A 21,811-nucleotide genomic window follows, 5' to 3' on the forward strand; every position below is an offset into this window, starting at 1 on the left:
TGTTGTGCTAAAAATTAATAATTATTCATAAAGTACACATTAAAGATTGAATCCAGCATATGATATATATGGCAGTGAAATTTTAAAAAGTGATTGTTCTGAAATATAACCCAAAATTTCAGAGATTCCTCATCTCATTTGTAATGGTATACTCAAAATATTATCTGAGAGGTTTTCACAATTGGTCAGCCTTCTGGATCATGCTTCCAAAACTGATTGTAAATGAAAGCACAAGACCACAGACACCAAGGTCACTCCTGGCCATGGGTACAAAGTCTTTCTGGATTTCTCCCTTCCATTAGGGAAGACAGAGCTGGATAGACCGGTCCAGAGTTCAAGCTCCTTATCAGGCATGATGACTGTTGGAAATATTTGTTCAATTATGCTCCTCACCTACCCACATACCAAGATAAGAGACTGCCAATTCAGAATGGAGTGAAACTTTGAACACTCCAAATATTTAAAATTCTACAGGCCTCTTAAGACCTATGTGTTACACCTTCCAGCACAAGCTGGAGGACTGCACACCCATACAAGTCAGGCTAGTGCACAAGATTCCCTACCCATCATATTGAAGAGATGGAAGAAAACAAAAATTGATGACCCAGAGTGCCTTAATTCCTGCATAGGATATTCTGCATTGGAAATACTAATTTGCAGAATTTAGCCCATGCCTCAAATCTACTAAACAACAAATATGAAGCTAAGTACTAATCTTATCCAGAGGATTAATGAAGCATTATATAATTTTTATAAAATGCATTCTGTTTAATAAGTTTCAGTAATCAGTAAAACATCCCATGAGCAGAGAGAACACATCCTGGTGAGGTGGTGGTCAGGATTGGAATGCAAGAATATAAAAGGCAATAAGTCCAAGGCTATCTGTGCAAGTCCTAGCCACTTGCCAAAGTCATCACTGTTCAAGGCCAAACAGCAGGCACACAGGACATCTTCAGTAAAAACAAAGTCATTTAATATATTAAAGTCATAAAGCTTAGATGTTTCACATTCTACCACAGAATATGACTTTGTTCAGCTTAAATGACAATATTAGACAGAACGTTTTGGATTAAATGGGTGTATTAGAGACAATTTGATAGCAAAAGCATTTATGTAACATCCAAAAGAAAAAAGTCCCAGAAAATCACTCCAGTTATTGAAGTATACTCAAAAATACAATTACTGGTGTCATATCAGAAAACCGCACCAAATTACACAGAACAAGATCCCACAAAACAACAATCTGATACAGCCAAAAAGAAAGAAAAAAAAAAAAAGTGCTTTTTCTTCAAATAGTGCAATGGAACCTTTTATAAAGCTCTAATGCTTCACCAAGCCAGCATCTCAATTGAGAGAGAAAAAGAGAGGAAGAGAGAGAGAGAGAGAGAGAGAGATCAAGTCTCTAAAAAGGAAAACTTCCATTTACATCACCTTGCTCTCCACAAATCTCAAAAATCAAAAAAAAAAAAGAGGAATTTATAAAAGAACACAGCAACTTCCTGTATGATTGCTAGCAGCAAAGTCAGGGTAGATGTAACAAAAGAGAAAGTGGTTTTGGTTGGGGATGGGGTGGAGCAGGGGTGAAATCACTGCAGAATGGTCATAGTACCATGGCTGGGTTCTGCTCTCAAAAGCAAGTATTAGCAGCAAACCAAATCCAGACTGGATTAAAAAGATCCACATTTTCCTACTGCAACCTGTGAGAGAAAAAAAAAAATCAAACAAATCTGACCACTCACTCCAGTCTCCAACCAAGGAGACTCAAGTGGACAAAATCTGCTTTCACATCTTGTCCATGGTTTGTACCTATGAATGGTGCTGAGTGGTTTTGTTTTGTAACCCAAGTGAAGAGTCAAAATGCAGATCTCTAAAGAGTCCAAGAGCATTACTGTCCACAGAAAACATAGGTGACAGCAAATATCATACGGAGGGTTTCCTGAAGATCTTTTTGTAAGTAAGTAATTTCCACGTGACAAACCTCCAGTGATGGATTGGCAACAGTCCAAAATGCTCAATCCTGTTTATCTGCAATTCCTTGTTCGACATTAAATCAAGTGATGTCTACAACCTCTATCAACACATTACAAGACTCAAGAAGAGGCTTTGGAGGATGAATCTTGCCCTGGAAATACCGATGCCCAAATTTCCACACAGCCTCCCAATCCCCAAAATTGGTGTACAGGAAGCACAGGTGTGTTCCTGATGGAAATACTGAACAAGGATAATTGGTGCCCTTTTACGCATATTTGAAACAGGGGTTAGTCCAGCATATATGTAAAGCCCATTGCCTGCTGGATATCCCTGTTGCAACATCAGTTTGCTAGGAGGTAGCTGCTGCATGTTGGACACACTCAGGAATCAAAATTCAGATTACCTACAGAAAGAAAACAGATTTTCTTACCCATCTCCTTGATCCCAGTCTCATCAGCACCTCTATGAATCCATGATTTATAAACTAGAATTAGCATGATTTTCCTTCACTCAACACCCACTGTTCCACTTGTGGGTACTCCGATATCAGGCCAATATGTTTTCTAGGTTATAACACCAAGCTATTATCAAACATATTAGAAACTGTACAGAATCAGACCATTCATTCAGCAAACCAGTCCATTCTGGCATTCAAAGCACAAATCCACAACCTTTTGGGGCCTACTCCCTTCCCACATCTTTCCTCCTCTTGAACCAGCTAATTGACCCTTCATTCTGGTCATCCACATGACATTCTATCAGAAAGAGAGATTTCTTTTGATGTGGAAAGTTTGGATATTTCAATCTTATACTGCTGCTCCCATGTTCCACATCCTTCAAATCACTGGGAGCATCTATTTGACCTCAGGGCGCTGTTTGTAATTTTAAAACACTGCTGTCAAGCCATAACAAATCTTCTCTGTTCTAAATGTAAAAAAAAAAATTTTCAAAGCACTTTTTTTGAATGCAGTTCCCCATATTACACAGCATCCTAATGAATCTATAAAGCATCCTGCCAGATTTGACAAAATGTCGAACATTCTATATTTCGGAGAGGCTCCATTACAGGATCTCACTTTTAAATGGAATACTTATTCACATTCCAAACAGTGTTACAAAACTCTGCTGGGAGAGGACAACCCTGGATTTACTGGAATGCACAGAGTGACCAAGTAGGTACGTTCAGTATGAATAAGGTGCTGTAGCCATAAAAATACTCCTCAGTTTCTGACACCCACCTATTCTCAAACACACAGTCAACCAAGACAAGCAAGAAGAAAGTTAGGAAATCCTGAATAGAGACAATAACCAATTTATCTAAAAGACTGAATGGATTGAAAACTCACATGGATTTGATTTTTGACTCTGGTGGCTTGGCATCCACTTCATCTGGTGAGAAGCAGGGAATGGCAAGAGCTTCTTGGTCATCCTCATCACTGTGTAGAAACAGGAGTTTTTTTTAATATAAATAAAGACATAGTGAATGGCAATCAACTGCTCTTATAGCCTGAATTCCTCAACATGTGAAAATTGTTGACATTCCAGTAATCAACTTTAATTATGGCCTGTGCAGAAATTGACAACATTTAACCTTGGTTATGAATGTAGTTGCTGCACTGAATGGTCGATATATTGGACAATTTCAACTAAATCACCTTTTCCTCTCAGCCCCATCCCCAAGAAGGCAAATTTCTCCTGAAATCAAGTGCAATTTGAAAATGTAACACCAGAAGTTCAGAAACTGAGCACACCCCTACCCCCAACACCACAATTGACTGAATGAATCTATTCACCACCTTAAGAACATTCAATCCCTCCAGTACCACTGCATATTGAAAATAATGTGAAACATCTACAAGATCCATTGCAGCAACTCGCCATCTTCTTTGCCAGGAATCTTTTAAACCCATGACCTCCTATATCTAGAGGAAAGATGCACGGGAACACCGAGCTGCTGATTCCCTTCCCAATCATACACTGTTCAAAACAACTTTGCAAAAACCATCACTACTCCTTCGTTGCCAGTCAAGGTCCTGCAATTCCTGTCCTAACAAACTGCTGCAGGACAGTATCAAGGAGGCAACTCACTGCCACTTTCTCAAGGGCACTTAGCAGATGGACAGTGAATACAGGCTTGGTCCATATAAACAGCCACAAGTTCTTAAATTTCTTTCTTATTCAATGGTATTCCAGAAGAACAGCAAGAGGCACAGCTTAAATATCATTCAAATCTTTTATATTTTATCTAACCCTACAGTGCAACCAATAAATTATTATTTTCAATTTCATTTAAAGTCAGGCTGCTCACATATAGGCATACAATATAACAGGAGTAGGCCATTTGGCCCTTCAAATGTGATCGTGGCTCATCATCCATTGCAGTACCCTTTACTACTAAAGTAGGCAATCTCACATATATTCCAAACAATTGATACAACTGGAGATGGACTAAATCAGAGCGCACTAGGTTGCCATTCAAATACAAACAAAAAAAAAACATTAAATACAGAACTGATTTTAAAACTATTCCAAAATGCTGTCTAAATATGGAATCTAAGCTGCAGGAATACAAATTAAAGTTGAGCAGAAATCGAAGCAAAAAAAAAAAATTCAAAACTGCCACCATTGAGCGTTATTTGCACTTGATCCAGTTAATTATACCTGAAAACAGAAACTTAGCCATTGTGTTCCACACTCTTCACAGTCCCCTACCTCAACCTGAGCTACAAATCTTCTCAAAATTCACTAGTCCCCTACTGCCCTTTATTAGGCTGCACGGAGTCAGATGTATAGCACAGAAACAGACCCTTCAGTCCAACTCATCTATGCCAACCAGAAATCCTAGCGTAATCGAGTCCCATTTGCCAGCACCTGGACCATATCCATCTCATTCTTTCCTATTCATATACTCATCCAAATGAGTTTTAAATGCTGTAATTCGTACCAGCCTCCACCATCTCCTCTGGCAGCTCATTCCATACACGTACCACCCTCTGCGTGAAAAAGTTGCCCCTTAGGTCCATTTTAGATCTTTCGCCTTTCACTCTAAACCTATGCCCTCTAATTCTGGACTCCCCAATTCCAGGGAAAAGACCTTGCCTATTTACCTTATCCATGCCCCTCATTTATAAACTTTCTTAGGGTCACGCCTCGTCCCGTATGGTTGGAGGGTTCCTAGGTGGAAGATGAGGCGCTCTTCCTCCAGGCGTCACATGGTCAAGGTCTGGCGATAGAGGAGGCCAAGGACCTGCATGTCCTTGGCAGAGTGGGAGGGGGAGTTAAAGTGTTCAGCCACGGGGCGGTTGGGTTGGTTGGTGCATGTGTCCCATTCAACCACACGGGATGAATGTAGATTTCTCCAGCTTCCTCATTTCCCCTCTCCCTCCCTCCCTCCAGCCCCCCCCCACCTCACCTTCTCAGTCCCAATCCCCCAGATTCAGCACCACCCTCTTGACCTGCAATCGTCTTCCTGACCTCTCCGCCCCCACCCCCTCCCTGGCCTATCACCCTCACCTACCTATTGTATTCTCAGCACCCCTCTCCCAAATTCCCTTCCCCCTACCCTTTATCTCAGCCCGCTTGGCACACCAGCCTCATTCCTGAAGAAGGGCTTATGGCCGAAATGTCGATTTTCCTGCTCCTCGGATGCTGCCTGGCCTGCTGTGTTTTTCCAGCACCACATTTTTCAACTCTAGTCTCCAGCATCGGAGTCCTCACTTTCTCCTAGTTAATCCAAAACTGGGGGCCATTTAGGAGATAGCTACCAACAAAGTCAACAATGAATTCAATTCAAACTTCTTTAATGTGCAGAAAATAGAACTCAAGTATAGACGATTGTCTAGTGATATTATCACTGGAATGTTAACCCAGAGACCCAGGTAATTGTCCTGGGACCGAGATTCGAATCCTGCCATGGCAGATGGTGGAATTTGAATTCTGGAGTTGAAAATCTAAGGGTGACCTTGAATCTGTTGCAGATGTCAGGAACTGACATCCTTGCCTGGCCTCCAAGGGACGCTAGACCCAGAGCAATGATTGACAGGCAATCAATGCTCGTCTAGCCACTAGAATGATGGGGAAAAAAAAACTCAAGATGTAGCTGAGGTACATAGTTTAGACCAAGTAAAAAAAAACTTTATTTTAAGAGTTCGTTGTGCCTCCTTCGAATAATTAGTATGGTGCTGGCAGACCTTTGGCCAGCTCTGAATGCTCCCCAGGCTGTCCTCCTGAAGCAGCTGTGGATTAAAGCAAATGACAGCAAGGTGGCAAACTAACCTGGCAGCAAATAGTTAATGTGGCCTGACCATAAAGTATATGTGCTAGAGGGGGCTGAATGGCCTACACCTAATGCTTATCAATGTTTAAGTGTCAGCAAGTGTCTCATGACAAAAATCAAGTCACCAGATAGGGAACAGAGTCTTCAGCTCTCTGCATTTAAGAGTGTCAGCAGCAGTGCATGGCTCAAGAGGCCAAAAAGAACTTTTTTTTTTGAAAGAGTAAATTGAAAATTAACCATTCCTACAAAAAAAAAAAGAACAGACTCTTGTGAATGGGTTGTGGAGTGATGTGTGTGGGAGAGGACATCATTGTTTCCCAATCTAACCAAATGACCAAAGTAGCATTTTCAGCCATCACCATCCCTACAGTAGCTGAAGAAAAACATCACTGCTGGATAGAGGGCAGAGAGAGAAGGAAGAGACCAAGGCTATCACTACTGTGAAGAGAAAACAAAAAAACTTGCATTAAAAAAAAAGGTGAGGCAAGTGTAAAAACAAGATCAGATTTTGAAATGAAAAAGTGGAGGCAGAATGAAGTGCAATGTCAGATGTGTCTCTTCAGATGGCCTTTTCAAAAGAAAGCACTCACCTGCTACACATGTTTTCTTGTATTCCCAACATTTTGGCCTTCACCTTTTTCCTCTGCTTTTTAATTGCACTCTTGATTGCTTCCATGAAAATTGCCGGACACTTCTCATCATTGAGTATCTCTCTGCAACACCAAAACAGATCTAAGTCACTGACAAGAGTCAAAAGCTGAAGCTTCATTTTAATTGTTCTGCATCTCAAACAAGTATACAAAGCTAAAAATGCATTTGCATTAAGCCTTACACAATTAGGGACTTATGGTTGCAGCCCATCAAATTGTACAGGTGGAATGACTCTGCAATCCATCTTTGGGAGCTAAGAGCTGCTGGGGCAGGACATAGAGATCAATGGCTATGTGCACTAATACACCCTAGTATGGGACAAATCCCCAAACATATCCCTGAGCTTTTCCCCACATTACCCAGTGCACACAGACCTCTGATAGTAAGCTAGTTCCTCCTGCACCAGGAACAAGTTTGCCTTTAGTTCATTGCGCTCATGCAGAATCTGTCGCATTTCTTGTTTTGTGAAATAAGGCCGGTTTGGATCATTCACATCAATGATGATTTTATCAGCCATGTTGATTGTTGATACATCTGTGAACTTTTAAAGAGAAGAGATAAGAGAATAAAGACACATTCTCAATATCTGCACAGCAATCTAGCTACAACAAACCAAAAGAGAACAAGTTTAATTTTTCATTTCAGATGGGGTATTCACTTTCAGTACTTGAAGACTACAGCATTTTCTCCACTGACCTATGATGTGACATTTTGAGGAGATATTTTACACCAGTCTTTGAAGCGGAAGCATGAACCCAGATATTCTGACTGATAAAGAGGAGAGTGCAATTACCAGGAGATTAAAATACCTTTTCGCCAGTGTTTTCTGCCTGAACTTCAGTCAGGTTGAGCTGCAGTCGGTTTATTTCTTTCTCCTTTTGCTGCACTGTGACTTCTAATTCTGCCTTCTTCTCCAACACATTTCTCAACTGGGTTTGGACGACATTTATTTTATGCCGCAAATCATCGTTCACCTTCAGAACGCGATCCAGCTGCTGTTGAAGCTAGAATAAAATAATCTATTGTTAGATCAAATCAGACAGACTTCCTTTCTGTCTACAACTGCCAGTCTAAACTGCCACACTGAGTCAAATAGCCTTGCTTCCAAAACTTGGAAAAAAACCACTTACAGCATTCAAATCCAAACAAAAAAGGGAAGATTTTTCTTTTAATGTCCTTTTGAAATTTTCTCCTGGCCCCATTTGTGGGTGTGCCAGAAAGATTATGCTTTAATTCCGTAAGAGTCCCTAACAACTTTGGGGTTTGGTAACTTTATCTGCCACATTTCCATGACAGATAGTTATACTGGCACCTCGCCCTAATACTCCAACTTCAAAAACACAAATAACTTTTGATCAGTCCTGCTGAAAATAAAAGTCAGCTATTCACACACTTTCCCAGAGTTATTAAACAAAGTAAAAACAAGCAGTAGAACACATAGATAACAAGTCTACATTTGCCATATCTCCTGCAAAATATATCTTCAAACCAAGTCACTTACCCTTCCATTCAAAATGCAACCAGAGTCTTGGTCTCCATCTGACATCCATATGTGGACACTTTCCCAGCAGAGCAGGATGATTTGATTTGTTCCCTCCCACCTTTTTTTTTGAATTCCTAATGCTATACACCCAAATGCACTTTAGCATTGCAGCTGGGGCTCTTATGACAGTGGTTGTATCCCTATCTCTAGGTCAGAAGGTCTAAGGACAGAATCCCAAGGGTCAGTGAACAGATTAAGACATCTGTGTCAAACATGCCAGTACTTGGGTTTAAAAGCACCAACATTAAAAAGTTGGGATTGACCATAAGAAAGAGGAGTGGAAGAAGGCCATTCGGCGCATCGTGTCCACACCCCCATTCAAATCATGGCTGATGGGCATTTCAATGTCACTTATGCACACTCTCCCCATATCCCTTCATTCGTTGCAAGATAAAGAATTTAATCAATCTCTGCCTTGGAGACATTTAGCATCCCAGCCTCCACTGCACTCTGTAGCAATGAATTCCAGAGGCCAAGCACACTCTGGCTGAAGAAATGTCTCCTCATTTCAGTTTTAACTTGACCCCCTCTAATGCTAAGGCTAAGCCCACGGGTCCTAGTATTCTCGCTTGATGGAAACAATTTCCCAGTGTCCACCCTTTCTAAGCTATGAAGTGTTTTGTAAGTTTCTATTTGATCTCCCCTCAATCTTCTAATAAATACAATCCCAGAATCCTCAGCCATTCATTGTATGTTCGGCCTACCATTCTTGGGATCATCCGTGTGAATCTCTGCTGGACATACTCCAGTGCCAGTATGTCCTTCCTGAGGCGTGGGACCCAAAACTGGACACAGTATTCTAAAGCGAAACCATAACCAGAGCTTTACAAAATCTCAGTAGCACATCACTGCTTTTATATTCCAACCCTCGAGATAAATTACAACATTACACTTGCTTTCTTAACCACTGACTCAACCTGCAAGTCAACCTTTAAGAGAATCCTGTACTAGCATTCTTCGATCCCTTTGTACTTTGGCTTTATGAATTTTCTCGCCATTTTGAAAAAAGAACACAGGCACGGACTATTTTCTAAAGTGCAAGACCTCGCATTTGCTCACATCGAATTTCATCAGCCATATCTTGGACTAGATCTGTCTACAGCCTCCCCACCTCCTCAGTACTATCTGCCTGTCCGCCTAACTTTATACCATCAGCGAACTTCACCAGAATGCCCCTTCGTCCAAATCATTAATATATTAAAGTGTACAGCTCCAGCCCCAACAAATGAACCCTGCATTGGAAATGGAGGGGTGGCATTATAGAGGTTTACAAAATTATGAGGGGCATGGATAGGATAAATAGACAGAGTCTTTCCCCTGGGGTCAGGGAGTCGGGAGTCCAGAACTAAGAGGGCATAGGTTTAGGGTGAGAGGGGAAAGGTATTTAAAAAAAAAAGAGAGACCTATGGTACAACTTTTTCACTCAGAGGATAGTATGGGTATGGAATGAGCTGCCAGAGGAAGTGGAGGAGGCTGGTACAATTGCAACATTTAAAAGGCATTTGGATGGGTATATGAATAGGAAGGGTTTGGAGGGATATGGGCCAGGTGCTGGCAGGTGGGACTAGATTGGGTTGGGATATCTGGTCGGCATGGACGGGTTGGACTGAAGGGTCTGTTTCCATGCTGTACGTCTCTGACTTTATCTGGCTGATTCTGGAGAAACTTTCCTTTGAGGCAGCACAAACTCAGATCCCCTGATATTATAAATAATTATTATTTCAGCAAGGATGTTAAACTCAAGCCAATTAGGTTAATGAATAAAAACAGTATTGCTTTTTAAGAGCATTCTCCCCCTTTGTCCGGTCCAATTTTTTGCCCACGAAATTAACAGCTCGTAAATCAGATGATCTGATCATTGACTGCTGCATTTCCTCGGCATTGCAACAATGACTACTCAGTCAAAGATGTTGAGTGAGAAAAAGTAGTGTTTGAAAGTGTTCTGACATTGTGGAACTCACTGTATGAAGAAAATCTTTGTGATAGAAGTTTGAGATTAGATAGTGTAAATTTGATTTACTGGTTAACCAGAGAGGAATGCCAAACATCTAACAGCACAAAGTGTATGATGGGAAGTACTAAAATTTGTTTGGTAAAGTATAGAGTGCAGGTTCTAGATTTAGCATCTTGTGTCATTGTTTCAATAATGAACTCTAAAAGCACATCATGTCACAATGTCTCACTTACTTCACAGGCACCGCGATTGTTACAGTCACTTTCAGTCCCTCACAGAATCTTTATTTTGATATGATATTAAGAGTAAATTGGTTACAAAGAAAGTTTTAGCAGCCAGCTGTATTAGTTACTGCATAAATCAATTTAAAAAGTGAAATGTCTTGGAACTAAGGACACACTAAAGTTTTATTATAAGTGTGGAAACTGGCCATGATTTTCCATCATTTGCTACTATCACGTGGCTGTTACCAAATCCAGGTGGTCCTTTGAGCAGCAAATCCAAATTATACTGGAACAAAGATTGTAGGTGTAAAGATGCAGTAATCTTCAAGTGGGAACACACACACAATGCCAAGGTGATTCTCATGATTTGGAGGTGCCGGTGTTGGACTGGGGTGGATAAAGTTAAAAATCAGACAACACCAGGTTATCTTTTTCCTCTTTCTATGGCTGTGATATTTCCCCCTTACTCCCACAATACCACTGAAGTGCAGTAGTGCTTATATTTTCCCCAGCACCCATGTTGTGTGTGCACATGTGTAGGACACAGTGAAAGACAACAGGTGTACAAATCTTTATTCAATTCCAACCACCAGGAAGAAAGGAAACAAAAAGTAGCCAGTGACAAGCAATGCCCTTCTCAAAGGGCAATGCTGCATGGTCAAAGTGAAGGGAAGGGTAAGGATTAAATCAAAATAGTGCTGAAGGGGGAAAATAAAGCACTGCAGTGCCCACCTCAAGGGAAACAGCAGGTTATAGTCCAATAGGTTTATTTGGAAGCACTGCCTCTTCGAAAAGCTAGTACTTTCAAATAAACCTGTTGGACAATAACATGCTGTTGTGTGATTTTTAACAATGTGATTCTCAGTGACCTCATGCAGTGACAGTATAATCTTCCCCAGAAATATATTATAGCTGTGGCTTTCTGTCAACTTGCTATTTTTGGCCAGATTGGTAGTTTAAAAATTATAGTTTGCTCAAAATCTTGGTGACATAACATCCTCAAGACCTCAATTATTGAGTGTGTCATTAACCCTTATGACTCAAGTATTTTGGGGAGGGAGAAACATGAAGTCCAGTAAAGCTTTCTACTAAATTGTGGAAATTATTGCTACAGTCAGGAAACTGAACAGAACTGAAAAAATTGGTTCTGAAGTGTTCCTGAACAGATGTAAGAAAATGCTCGAATCAAAGCAAAATACTGTGAATGCAAGAAATCTAAAATCAAAATGCTGGAGAAACTTGCAGATCTGGCAGCATCTGTGCAGAGAGAAGAACAGTTAAAATGTCAAGAATGACTCGAGTCTAATTGAGCAGTCATACCAGATCCAAAACATCAAAATTTGTTTAACCAGCATTTTGTGTTTGTTACAAGAAAGCGCCATTGACTCTTAATTCCAGATTTTTATTGAATTCAAATTCTACCATCTGTTGTGGCACAATTCGAACCTGGATTCCTAGAACATTAGTTGGGTCTCTGGATTAACAGTCCAGTGATAATACCACCAGGCTATTGCCTTCCCAAGAAAGCGCTATATTCTACATTAGCTCATCAGGAACACAATTGTAAAAATCAGACGCCATGTCTGAAGCCTTTCCAATTACCTGAAGTAAAAAAAAGGTTGTTATGCAAATGGAGTTTTTGTTTTAAAAAAACACATTGTATAGTATTCTAGAAGGGATCATTGGCTCAAGTTGCATAAGTTGATCATTTCACCTTATCTATTTACAATGTAAATGAACTAATCAGTTTAGAATTCTAAGCTAATTATCTGTCACTCATAATTTAGCAACATTTGGAGTTCAAATGGTTTTAAAAGCACAAGGCTAGTTTGTATTTAATTAACCCAAACCATTTCAAATCAAACAAAAAGACACAGACAATGGAGCATAACATCAAATTGTATTTCATTAGTTGCACACCATAAGTGGTGTCTAAGTGAGGACAGAAGCAACTACCTTTAAGAATAGAATCCTTTACATCCCACAGCACTCACCACAAAGGTAATAAGGGCTATGAACAAAAGTGTCTTCATACCCACAGCTCAGAAACCTTTTGTCAACTGACAGAAAAAGAAGAATATAAATTCAAGATGTAGGGCATACATCAGTAGTTATGCCTTCTGCTGTCTTAAATCATTCTGGAATTATTTTTCCATATACTTAACTGCTCTTACCAGTGTCAAAAATCTTAAAACCACCTCTAACTTTCAATTGTTCTTTCTTAATTGGCTTGGCATCCATTTTATTTCGGTTTACTGGTTTTCTACATTAAACAGAATACTCCTATACAAGTGATTTTTTTTTTTTATTTGTGCTAAAGCAACAAATGTTAAAAACAAAGTGATGCACAGTTTTAAAAAGATGATAAATGATTCAGAACTGTGCACAAAATCTTGTAATTGGATGATCCAAGATTTTTTTTTAAAAGTAGCTTCCAGCAGGAGGTGGATAGACAATTGGACTTTGTTTTCTTTACAAAAAGATTCCCTTATTGTTAAATGCAGCTTCTATTTTACAATTCTTCACTAAACTAAAGAAACTAAAGTAAAAACCAACCCAAAGCAGCAAGGTTTCTTACTTACTGCATCGACATCTTCATTCTTGCAATAGATCTCATGGCCTTTGGCTCGAATTTCATCTCGTTGTTGATCAACCACTTCTTTTAATTTTAACATTACTTCCCGTTCCTTCTTTGAAAGGCTGTCTAATAAAAGAAAGGCTGTCAACACATCGGTCCTTGGATTACAGAGGCATTTCTAAATATATAGTCTCCTGCAGGGTTTGTAAGAGTAGTTCAAATCTTTAAAATGCACAAGATGCAATCCTACTCAAGCCATGGAAGGGTACATTAATGTATTTCGGTGATAGATATTATAACCATATTACTCAATTAACAAGTTTTGAATTTGCCTCAACTCCCTTCACATGAAGGCAAGCCATGCTCTGAACAAAGTTCTTCCTTCAGTTGTTAAATTCAGCTTTAATTATATCACCAGTGCAAAGCGCTCTGCCAGTATCAAGCTCAAATTTAACTGTCTCGCTTTTGTCTATCAGTCCTTTACTGTGCAAAAACAGTTGACACAATACAACAGCCTGAGGAATGTGTTATCAGGGACATTGTAACTACAATGTTACAACTTAAGCTCCGGTCTCCCAGATTTGAGTTGAGTTCCAGTCATTCGTAATCAGACTCTTTTGGCTGATTTCTGGCACTTGCTAGACAACATGATTAAGACAAGGAAGATAGAACAGGATGAGGGGGAGGCAAGAATTCTTTTCTGGCTCAAGGACACTTCCTGACACAGAAAAACAACAATGACAACAGTACTGGCAGTACTTCTGCAGAAATCTGATAAGGTGGATTTTACTTTTTTGCCCATGGGGGAAATAAGTGCTACATTGGGAGTGGACCAAAAAAACCCTAAATATTTAAACCTAAATGCTGTTATGATGAATTCTGATCAATGCAGCAACATGCCAAAAAATCAAAGTGTTCAGATCCACTAAATATATAGGGTCCCTGAACTCTGTCGCTTCTACACTTTGGCACACACCCCCACAGACTCCCATTCACCATCTCATATTCTCACTTTCACACACTCACTCTCTAACACACATTCTTTTTCTTACACGTGCAATTGGTATTTCTCTCACGCAGGCTCATACTACACACACTCTCTCATGGCACAGTGGTTAGCACTGCTGTTTCAGAGCGCCAGAGACCCAGGTTCAACTCCCACCTAAGGCGACTGACTGTGTGGAGTTTGCACATTCTCCCGATGTCGGCATGGGTTTCTTCCGGTTTACTCCCACAGTCCAAAAATGTGCAGGTTAGGTAAATTGGCTATGCTCAATTGCCCCTAGTGTTAGGCGAAGGAGTAAATATAGGGAAATGGGTGTGGGTGGGTTGTGCTTTGGCAGGTCGGTGTGGACTTGTTGGGCCAAAGGGCCTGTTTCCACACTAAATAATCTAATCCAAAATGAAAAGCAGTTCACCAAAAGAAAACACATCAATCTCATGCTGCAGCAATTGCTTTATGGGGCTGGAGTAGATTACCCGCCAAACCTCAACCATCATTTATCAAATAAAAACTAAGCAAGCACACAGTAAAATTTTGCTTTCTCTCTCCAGAGAGACTAGTTGACCTGAGTTTCTCCAGTATTATGGAAACAACCTGAAAATGGCAGTTTAAAAAAAACGTTATTGCTGGCGTGAATGGGATGAGCCACCAGATTTAGAATAGTTACATTCTAAGTATGGCCAAGAAGCCGCCTCTTCAGGACAATAAAATGTTTTAAACTACTTGAAGATCTGGTCAGACAATATAGATTTTAACTAAGGAGCTAAAAGCAGGTCTCAATGGGCCATTAAAAACAACCATTCATTCAGAGCCAACATCTGCTGCCTGTTCTCAATGGTCCTCAAGTGGTTTCCAAGACCATTTCAGAAGATACTTAAGAGTCAGCTAGATGGTTAGTCTGGAAAGCAGGACTCCAGATTAAGTATGGATGGCAATGTTCCTAAGGACACTGATGAATTAAATAATAACTGTCTCAAAAATCATTAACAGGTTAATATTACAATCCTGATTTATTAATTACATTAAAGTTGCTGGAATTTCAAGCTGACTGACTAGAGCACTACCCTGGGCTTCAGGATTGCTGGTCTAGTGAAAGTTTTAAAACAAAAATCACAACACCAGGTTACAGTCCAACAGGTTTATTTGAAAGTACAAGCTTTTGCAGTGCTGCTGCTTCATCAGGTAGCAGCCTGACGAAGGAAGGAGCAGTGCTCCAAAAACTCGTACTTCCAAATAAAGCTGTTGGACTATAACCTGGTGTTGTGCGATTTTTAAACATTTTTCCACCCCAGTCCAACACTGGCATCTCCACACAATCCAGTGAAGTTATCATGACACCTCATCTTCCCCGAATAGCTATTGTTTTTAGTTGATACAAGGTACGAAGTGTTATGGAGGAGCAGGCATGAAAGTAAAGGCTACAGTGAATTCCATGGAAGCAATGCACATGCTATTTCGAAGGCCTCAGGCTTCTGCAAAGTTAAGGAGTCAAATTTTACATACTCAATATCTTTTACAAAGTCAGTCTGCTTGCTATAGGATGCAGATGCAGGAGTCCGTGTAACCAGAGATTTGATTTACCTTCCTGAGACTGAATCTCAACCAACTGGTTAACAAGACGCTGGTTTTCATCTGTCAGTTGGGAAATCTGTTTCTGTAGTTCCTGGATTGGTTTATGCCACGTGCTTGTTTTATGATCCAGATCCTGAAACAGAGCAGGGATGAAGTGTACTGCATTTCATAATACAGTTTACAATACACAGTTTGAGACAGTAGGTTAGAGCTCTAACTTAATTCTGGCACTAGAAACTGAAGCTAATCCTAAATACAAGATGTTTGGGGCATGGAAGAGACCACCTTGAACTCTAGGCTACTCACTCACGATTTAGGAACACACCTATGCATCATCCCTCCCCAACATTACAGGAATCACAGGGACTGCAATAGTTCAAGAAAAAGAAGGCAACCTGCCATCTTAAGGAAAGTAGGTGTATAATGTGGATAATCTATGTTGTCAGATCAATACTACACCTCATGTCAATAACGATCATAAACAGAATCTGTACTGGACAGAGTTAAAGCACAGACTATAAAAAAGTACATGAAATAGGAAACATTCACATGGGTACAATACAGTGCTGACTTTGTCACTGTGTGCAGATGTCAGTCAATGTCACGGCAGCATTTCCAAACTGCAGTCTGGAGGAGCAGGCTTAAGATCCCACAAGCCATTATTATTAGTACTAAGCAGGCTCCCAGTTTCTGGAGACAGTGTAGGAGTAAGTTACTCGTCTATTCTCCAAAGAGATATGTATGGGTATTTTTTTTTTTTAAAAGAGTATATTTACAAAGAGGTAAAGCAAGATAAATAGTTTGAAAAAGGATGAATAGAAACAAATGTTGATAATGTTAGCTGAAGTACAGAGGTACTCCTGATGAGCGTTAAAAAAATGCCTTGGACCATTAGGGCCAAATGGTCTGTTTCCGTGCAATAAAATGTTAATATTCTAATTAATTCTCCATGATTAAGAAGCTAGCTAGAAAATGTAAAACCAGATAGTAACAGTTTCTACATGTACCTGAAAATGGAACAGTACATAAAGTGAGGGTTGACATGAGAGGGAGTGAAAGAGAAGGAGGACACAATTCAGGAACATTGAATGTTTAGTCAAAAAGGAAGGAAAACATATGTAAGGTTTAGGAAAACAAATTAAATAAGATCCTTGAGGAATGTAAAAGGAAGTAGGAAAGCTAAAAATGGGTCATTAAATATCTTTGGCAACCATGCTGATGGAAGATTCCAATGCATTCTGTACATAGATTAGAAGCAAGAGAGTAGCTAGGAAAAGGTTGGTCCGCTCAAGGACAAAAGGAGGGAATTTACGCATACAGCCAGAGGAAATGGGTAATTGTTCTTAATGAGTACTTCATAAATCAGTATTCACCAAGGGCAAGGGTACGGATGGTGGTAAAATGAAAAGGGGCACATTAATATTAAGGAGGTGGCATTGGAGGTCTTGAAAAACATTGAGGGGGATAAGTCAGCCATGGCCTGATGGGATCTATCCCAGAATAAAAATAAAGAGGTAGCAAGGATGGAGATTGCTGGGGCCTTTGAGAGATCTTTGTACCCTCTTTAGCCACAGAAAATCTCAGGACTAGAGAATAGCAAATATTGTTCGTTTGTTCAAGGAGGGAAAGAGGGATAATACAAGAAATTATACATCTGTGGTAAGGAAAGTATTGGAGATTCTTAGGGACAGGATTTACTTGCATTTGGAAAATAATGCACTGGTAAGGGATAGTTAGCAGGGCTGTGTGAGAGTTTTTTGAGCAAATAATGATGATGATTGAAGTGGGAGTTGACAGACATATTGACCCTGGACACATAGACACAAGATGGCCACTGAGCCATTATATGGAAAAATACAGTAAAGCATACACAGTAAAGCATATACTGCCTGAAGCCAACAGGATACCAGCACAATAGACAGAGCATAGATGATTAGTTTAAAAAGGTGGGTGGGGAAAAAAAAGAGAATGCACATCAGTAACGTCTACTGCCTGAAGTGTCCGAGACCACCTTAAATAGAAACATGAACTACCTGAGACTGCTGGTGTACAAATGTTAACAGCAGTAGTGAAAGAAAAAACAATCTTCCTGCTCAGCAAGAACATCACAACCACTGAAACTGACAATGACTTTGTAATGGTTTCTGTAAAAAAAACCATGCTGTACAAACAAAGACTTGTACTTGAACTTTTGTACCACAGACGTATAAAATATCATAACACGTGGTCAGAGAGCAAGGAGGCTCGCAGCTGTCAGCCGTGCTGACAAAGTCTCTCTCCCCCCCTCTCCCAGAGCTCTCGTGCCTTTGTACAAAAAACTCTGTCATTGAATCCCGATTCTGACTCCAAGACTGGTGATTTTCCCCACAACATTGGGGGTGCTGTGCTGAACATTGTCCACAAGGACTTTAAGCATTTGACAAGGTAGGCTGGTCCAGAAGATTAAATCACAGGATCCATAATGAGTTAGAAAGTTAGATACAAAATTGGCTTGGTCATAGAAGACAGAGGGTAGTCATGGACAGGTCTTTTCCAACTGGAGGTCTGTGACCAGTGGTGTTCTGAGGGGATCAATGTTGGGATTTTTGTTGTTTGGATGAAAAATGTCAGTGGTCTAATTAGTAAGTTTGCAGATGGCACAAAAATGAGTGGAGTTGTGCATTGTGAAGAAGGTTGTCAAAGGATACAGCAGTATATAGATCAGTTGGAAAGTTGGATAGAAAAAAATGGGACTTAGAGTTTAATCCAGACAAAGTGGGAGGTCAAATGCAAGAGGAAAGCATGCAGGGTCCTTAGAAGCATGGATATTCAGGAGGGACTTTTGGGGTGCAAGTGCATAGCTCCGGAATGTGGCAACGCATGTGGATAAGGTGATAAAAAGGTAGCACACAGCATGCTTGCCTTCATTGGTCAGTGCATTAAGTGTAAACGTTAGCAAGTCATGTTGATAGATAAGAATTTTAGTTAGGCCACCATTTGGATTGTGTAAAGTTCTGGTCACTACACCATAGGAAGAACGTGGAGGCTTTGAAGAGGATGCAAAAGTGGTTTCCAGGATTGTTGCCTGGATTGAAGTGCATTAGTTAGGATGAGAGATCAGACAAACTTGGATTGTTTCTACAAGGTGTTGTAATCAGAGGGGAGGCCGAGAAGTACACGAAATGAGGGACATGGATAGGATGGATAGTCAGAATCTTTTTGCCTCCAAATGGTAATGTCAATTTTGTTTGGGGGGTGGGGGGTGGAATAAATAGGTTTAAAGGCAAAAATGAGACATAGGAGGCAAGAGGGTAGTGGGTATGTGGAGCACATGCCAGGGAAGGTGGTAGAAGCAGATAAAATAGCAGTAATTAAGAGGCATTTAGACACAAACATACAGGGAAGAGAGGGATAAGAAGCAGATGGGATAAATTTAGAATGGGATAGTGTTTGGCACAGATATGGTGGGCAGGTGGGTCTGTTCCAGTCATGTACTGTTCTATAATGAAAAATGTGATGCCCACATCTCAATACTGAAAAACAAAGTTGAAGTGAACAAGTGGGACTGAGTTAACTAATGGATCTGTGGCTGACACATCTCCAAGTCCAGATAGATATCACCTTAGGATCTTAAGAGGTGGTAAATGCATTGGCGTAAATATTTCAAAAGTCCCTACACTCTAGAAAGGATCCATTTGATTGAAAGGTAACAAAATTTAGCTCTTGGAGGCAGAAAGCAGAAAAATCACAGGTCTGTTAGCTTGACATCATGGGGCTTTGTGTTTGAATCAAATTTAAAAATAGTTATAGTTAGCCATTTTGAAATATTTAAGGCAAATCAGCATGTCAGCAAGATTGAGAAAGCAAAGTCATGTAACCATACTAGATCAAGTCTTGGTCTTCTGCCTGCCAACCAGGAAAATGTATAAATAGAGATTTTTCTGATCGGCAGGATAAGACCAAAGTTATTCCACAGGGATCTGTTCTGGGGCCTCACCTTCTTACATCAGTGACTTGGAGGAGATAAAAGACAGTGGTTTATGTTGCAGAAGATAAAGATAGGTAAAGTATGTTGTGAGAGGGTCACAATGAGTTTTCAGACTTGTATAAGTAGTTGAGAAATTAGGCAAAAATCCAGTAGTTAAGCAGCAAAGGGGAAAATTGAAAGGTTTTTCAGTACAAAGCTGCAAGAAGTTTAAAACAAAAGGGAGTGTATTGCTTGAGAATGATTGCAGAATTCTGAGCCACACAGGATGTTCTACTACTCAAACCACAAAATGCTTAGGTACAGTAAGTAATTAAGATGGCTAAAGGAATGCTATTCTTAATTTATAAAAAGAAATTGAACATCCAAAGCAAGTTTCATTGTTATATTTCAGTTACACAGGTAACCGGTGGTCCTTGTCTTTCTGGATGGCAGAGATCACAGCTTTGGAAAATGCTATGAAATTGGGGAGTTGCCATAGGGTAGCTTGTTGATGGTACACTGCTGCTGTGGCAGTGCTCAAGGTAGTATTGAAGCTGCACCCACCTGAACAAGAAGGGGAGTATTCTATCACACTCATTACTTGTGCCTTCTAATGATAGGACAGAGAAGGGGAGTTACAGTCAGGAGGTATAGTCACAGTATTTATATGCTTAGCACAGTTCAGTTTCTGCTCAAATGGTACCTTCAGCATGTTGATAATGGAGATTAGTGATGGTAGTACAACTCAATATCAAATGGGAAATGGTTAGAATCTTGTTGCAGTTAGTTATTGCTTGGCAAATGTGACATGAATGTTATTCAACATTTAACCACCAAGCCTGGATTCATCCTGATCTTGCTGCATATGGACAAAGTTTGCTTCAATTGATAGTGATCAATTTTGCATTGAAAAAATCAATTCACCACACAAATTTGCAGTACACAACTGTAAACTCTACTATAAAAAAGTATTGTTACTGCAAAGTTTAGTGACAAGTTTGGGGTGGCTCAGTGGTTAGCATTGCTGCCTCACAGCACCAAGCACCCAGGTTTGATTCCAGCCTTGGGTGACTGTTTGTGTGGAGTTTGCACATTCCCAGGTCTGTGTGGGTTTCCTCCCACAGTCCAAAGATGTGCAGGTCAGGTGCATTGGCCATTCTAAATTGCCTGTAGTGTTAGGTTAGAAGGAAATGGGTCTGGGTGGGTTTCTCTTTGGAGGGTCGCTGTGGACTTGTTGGGCCGAAGGGCCGGTTTCTGCATTGTAGGGAATCTAATCAAGAAAAACAAAAAAGGCTTCTAGAATAGGTGGTGAGGAAATTGGAGTCAGATTGTAGCACAAGCTAAAACTAGACTGCACACTAGATACAAATTGGGATTGGCTCTGAGTCATGCCTGCTCCCTAAATACGAGGGGAAAGTGAAACTTTCCCTATCTCTGCTCAACGTACAGCAGAGTTGATAGGTGAGGTGCTGTAAACAAACCAGGGAATTTCCAAGCCAAAACCTCCATAGAACACACTTTCACTACTGACATAATGACTTTGCAACCAGATTTGCAGCAACATAGATTGCTCTCCCACATTTGATACATTAGCTGGTCACAGACGGAGAAAAAAAAACAGCAGCTGCCCCCAATGCTCGGGGCTTTTTGAAACTTTAGCAAAGGTCAGTGTTTTTCTGCTGAGACGTATAGATCACGTGTGCATTTTTATATTACCGCAGGCAGAACATCTTAAAAATTTTAGTTTCCCATTGACTTCTGAATAAAGGTAATTCCTTGGATAGTACAAATAACCAATGGATTGTTGTGGGAATAACTAAAATAAAAGAAAAGGGTGGACATTAAGGAAAAACAAAAAGGTATAGTCAGACACCAGTGAATGCACATTTAGCAAAAACAGGAGAAATACAATACCAAATGGATCAAAGTGCTCTGTTCTTGAAAGCAGGTTAGAGTATAAAAGGAGAGCTAAACTCAGGACCAAAAGTGCAATTTAAATAACCAAAACAAGACCTCACTGCAATCCTGCATTGGACACAAAGGACAAAAGCTGGGCTTCAATAAACAACAAGTCAAAAGCAATACTCATTAAC

The 21,811-nt window shown here is 40.1% G+C and overlaps 1 protein-coding gene across 6 annotated transcripts in view; it reads right to left on the reverse strand.

Annotated features, from left to right (window-relative positions):
• Positions 1-21,811, reverse strand: part of rilp (Rab interacting lysosomal protein) — a 40,308-nt gene that overhangs the window by 8,564 nt on the left and 9,933 nt on the right. For 5 of the 6 annotated variants that reach the window (XM_043718509.2, XM_043718511.2, XM_087977380.1 and 2 more), the window contains 6 exons: positions 15,782-15,905; positions 13,202-13,323; positions 7,708-7,902; positions 7,273-7,439; positions 6,838-6,960; positions 3,318-3,407 (listed from right to left, as the gene is read on the reverse strand). In XM_043718509.2, the coding sequence (XP_043574444.2) occupies positions 3,318-3,407; positions 6,838-6,960; positions 7,273-7,439; positions 7,708-7,902; positions 13,202-13,323; positions 15,782-15,905 (821 nt within the window). Of the gene's footprint in view, positions 1-3; positions 2,535-3,317; positions 3,408-6,837; positions 6,961-7,272; positions 7,440-7,707; positions 7,903-13,201; positions 13,324-15,781; positions 15,906-21,811 lie in introns of those variants that run through there. The other variant, XM_087977381.1, reaches the window with a different exon arrangement.

Source organism: Chiloscyllium plagiosum, unplaced genomic scaffold (assembly GCF_037043375.1).
Source record: "Chiloscyllium plagiosum isolate Xiang-an unplaced genomic scaffold, Cpla_swu_hap1 HiC_scaffold_31, whole genome shotgun sequence".
Taxonomy (NCBI): Eukaryota; Metazoa; Chordata; class Chondrichthyes; order Orectolobiformes; family Hemiscylliidae; genus Chiloscyllium; species Chiloscyllium plagiosum.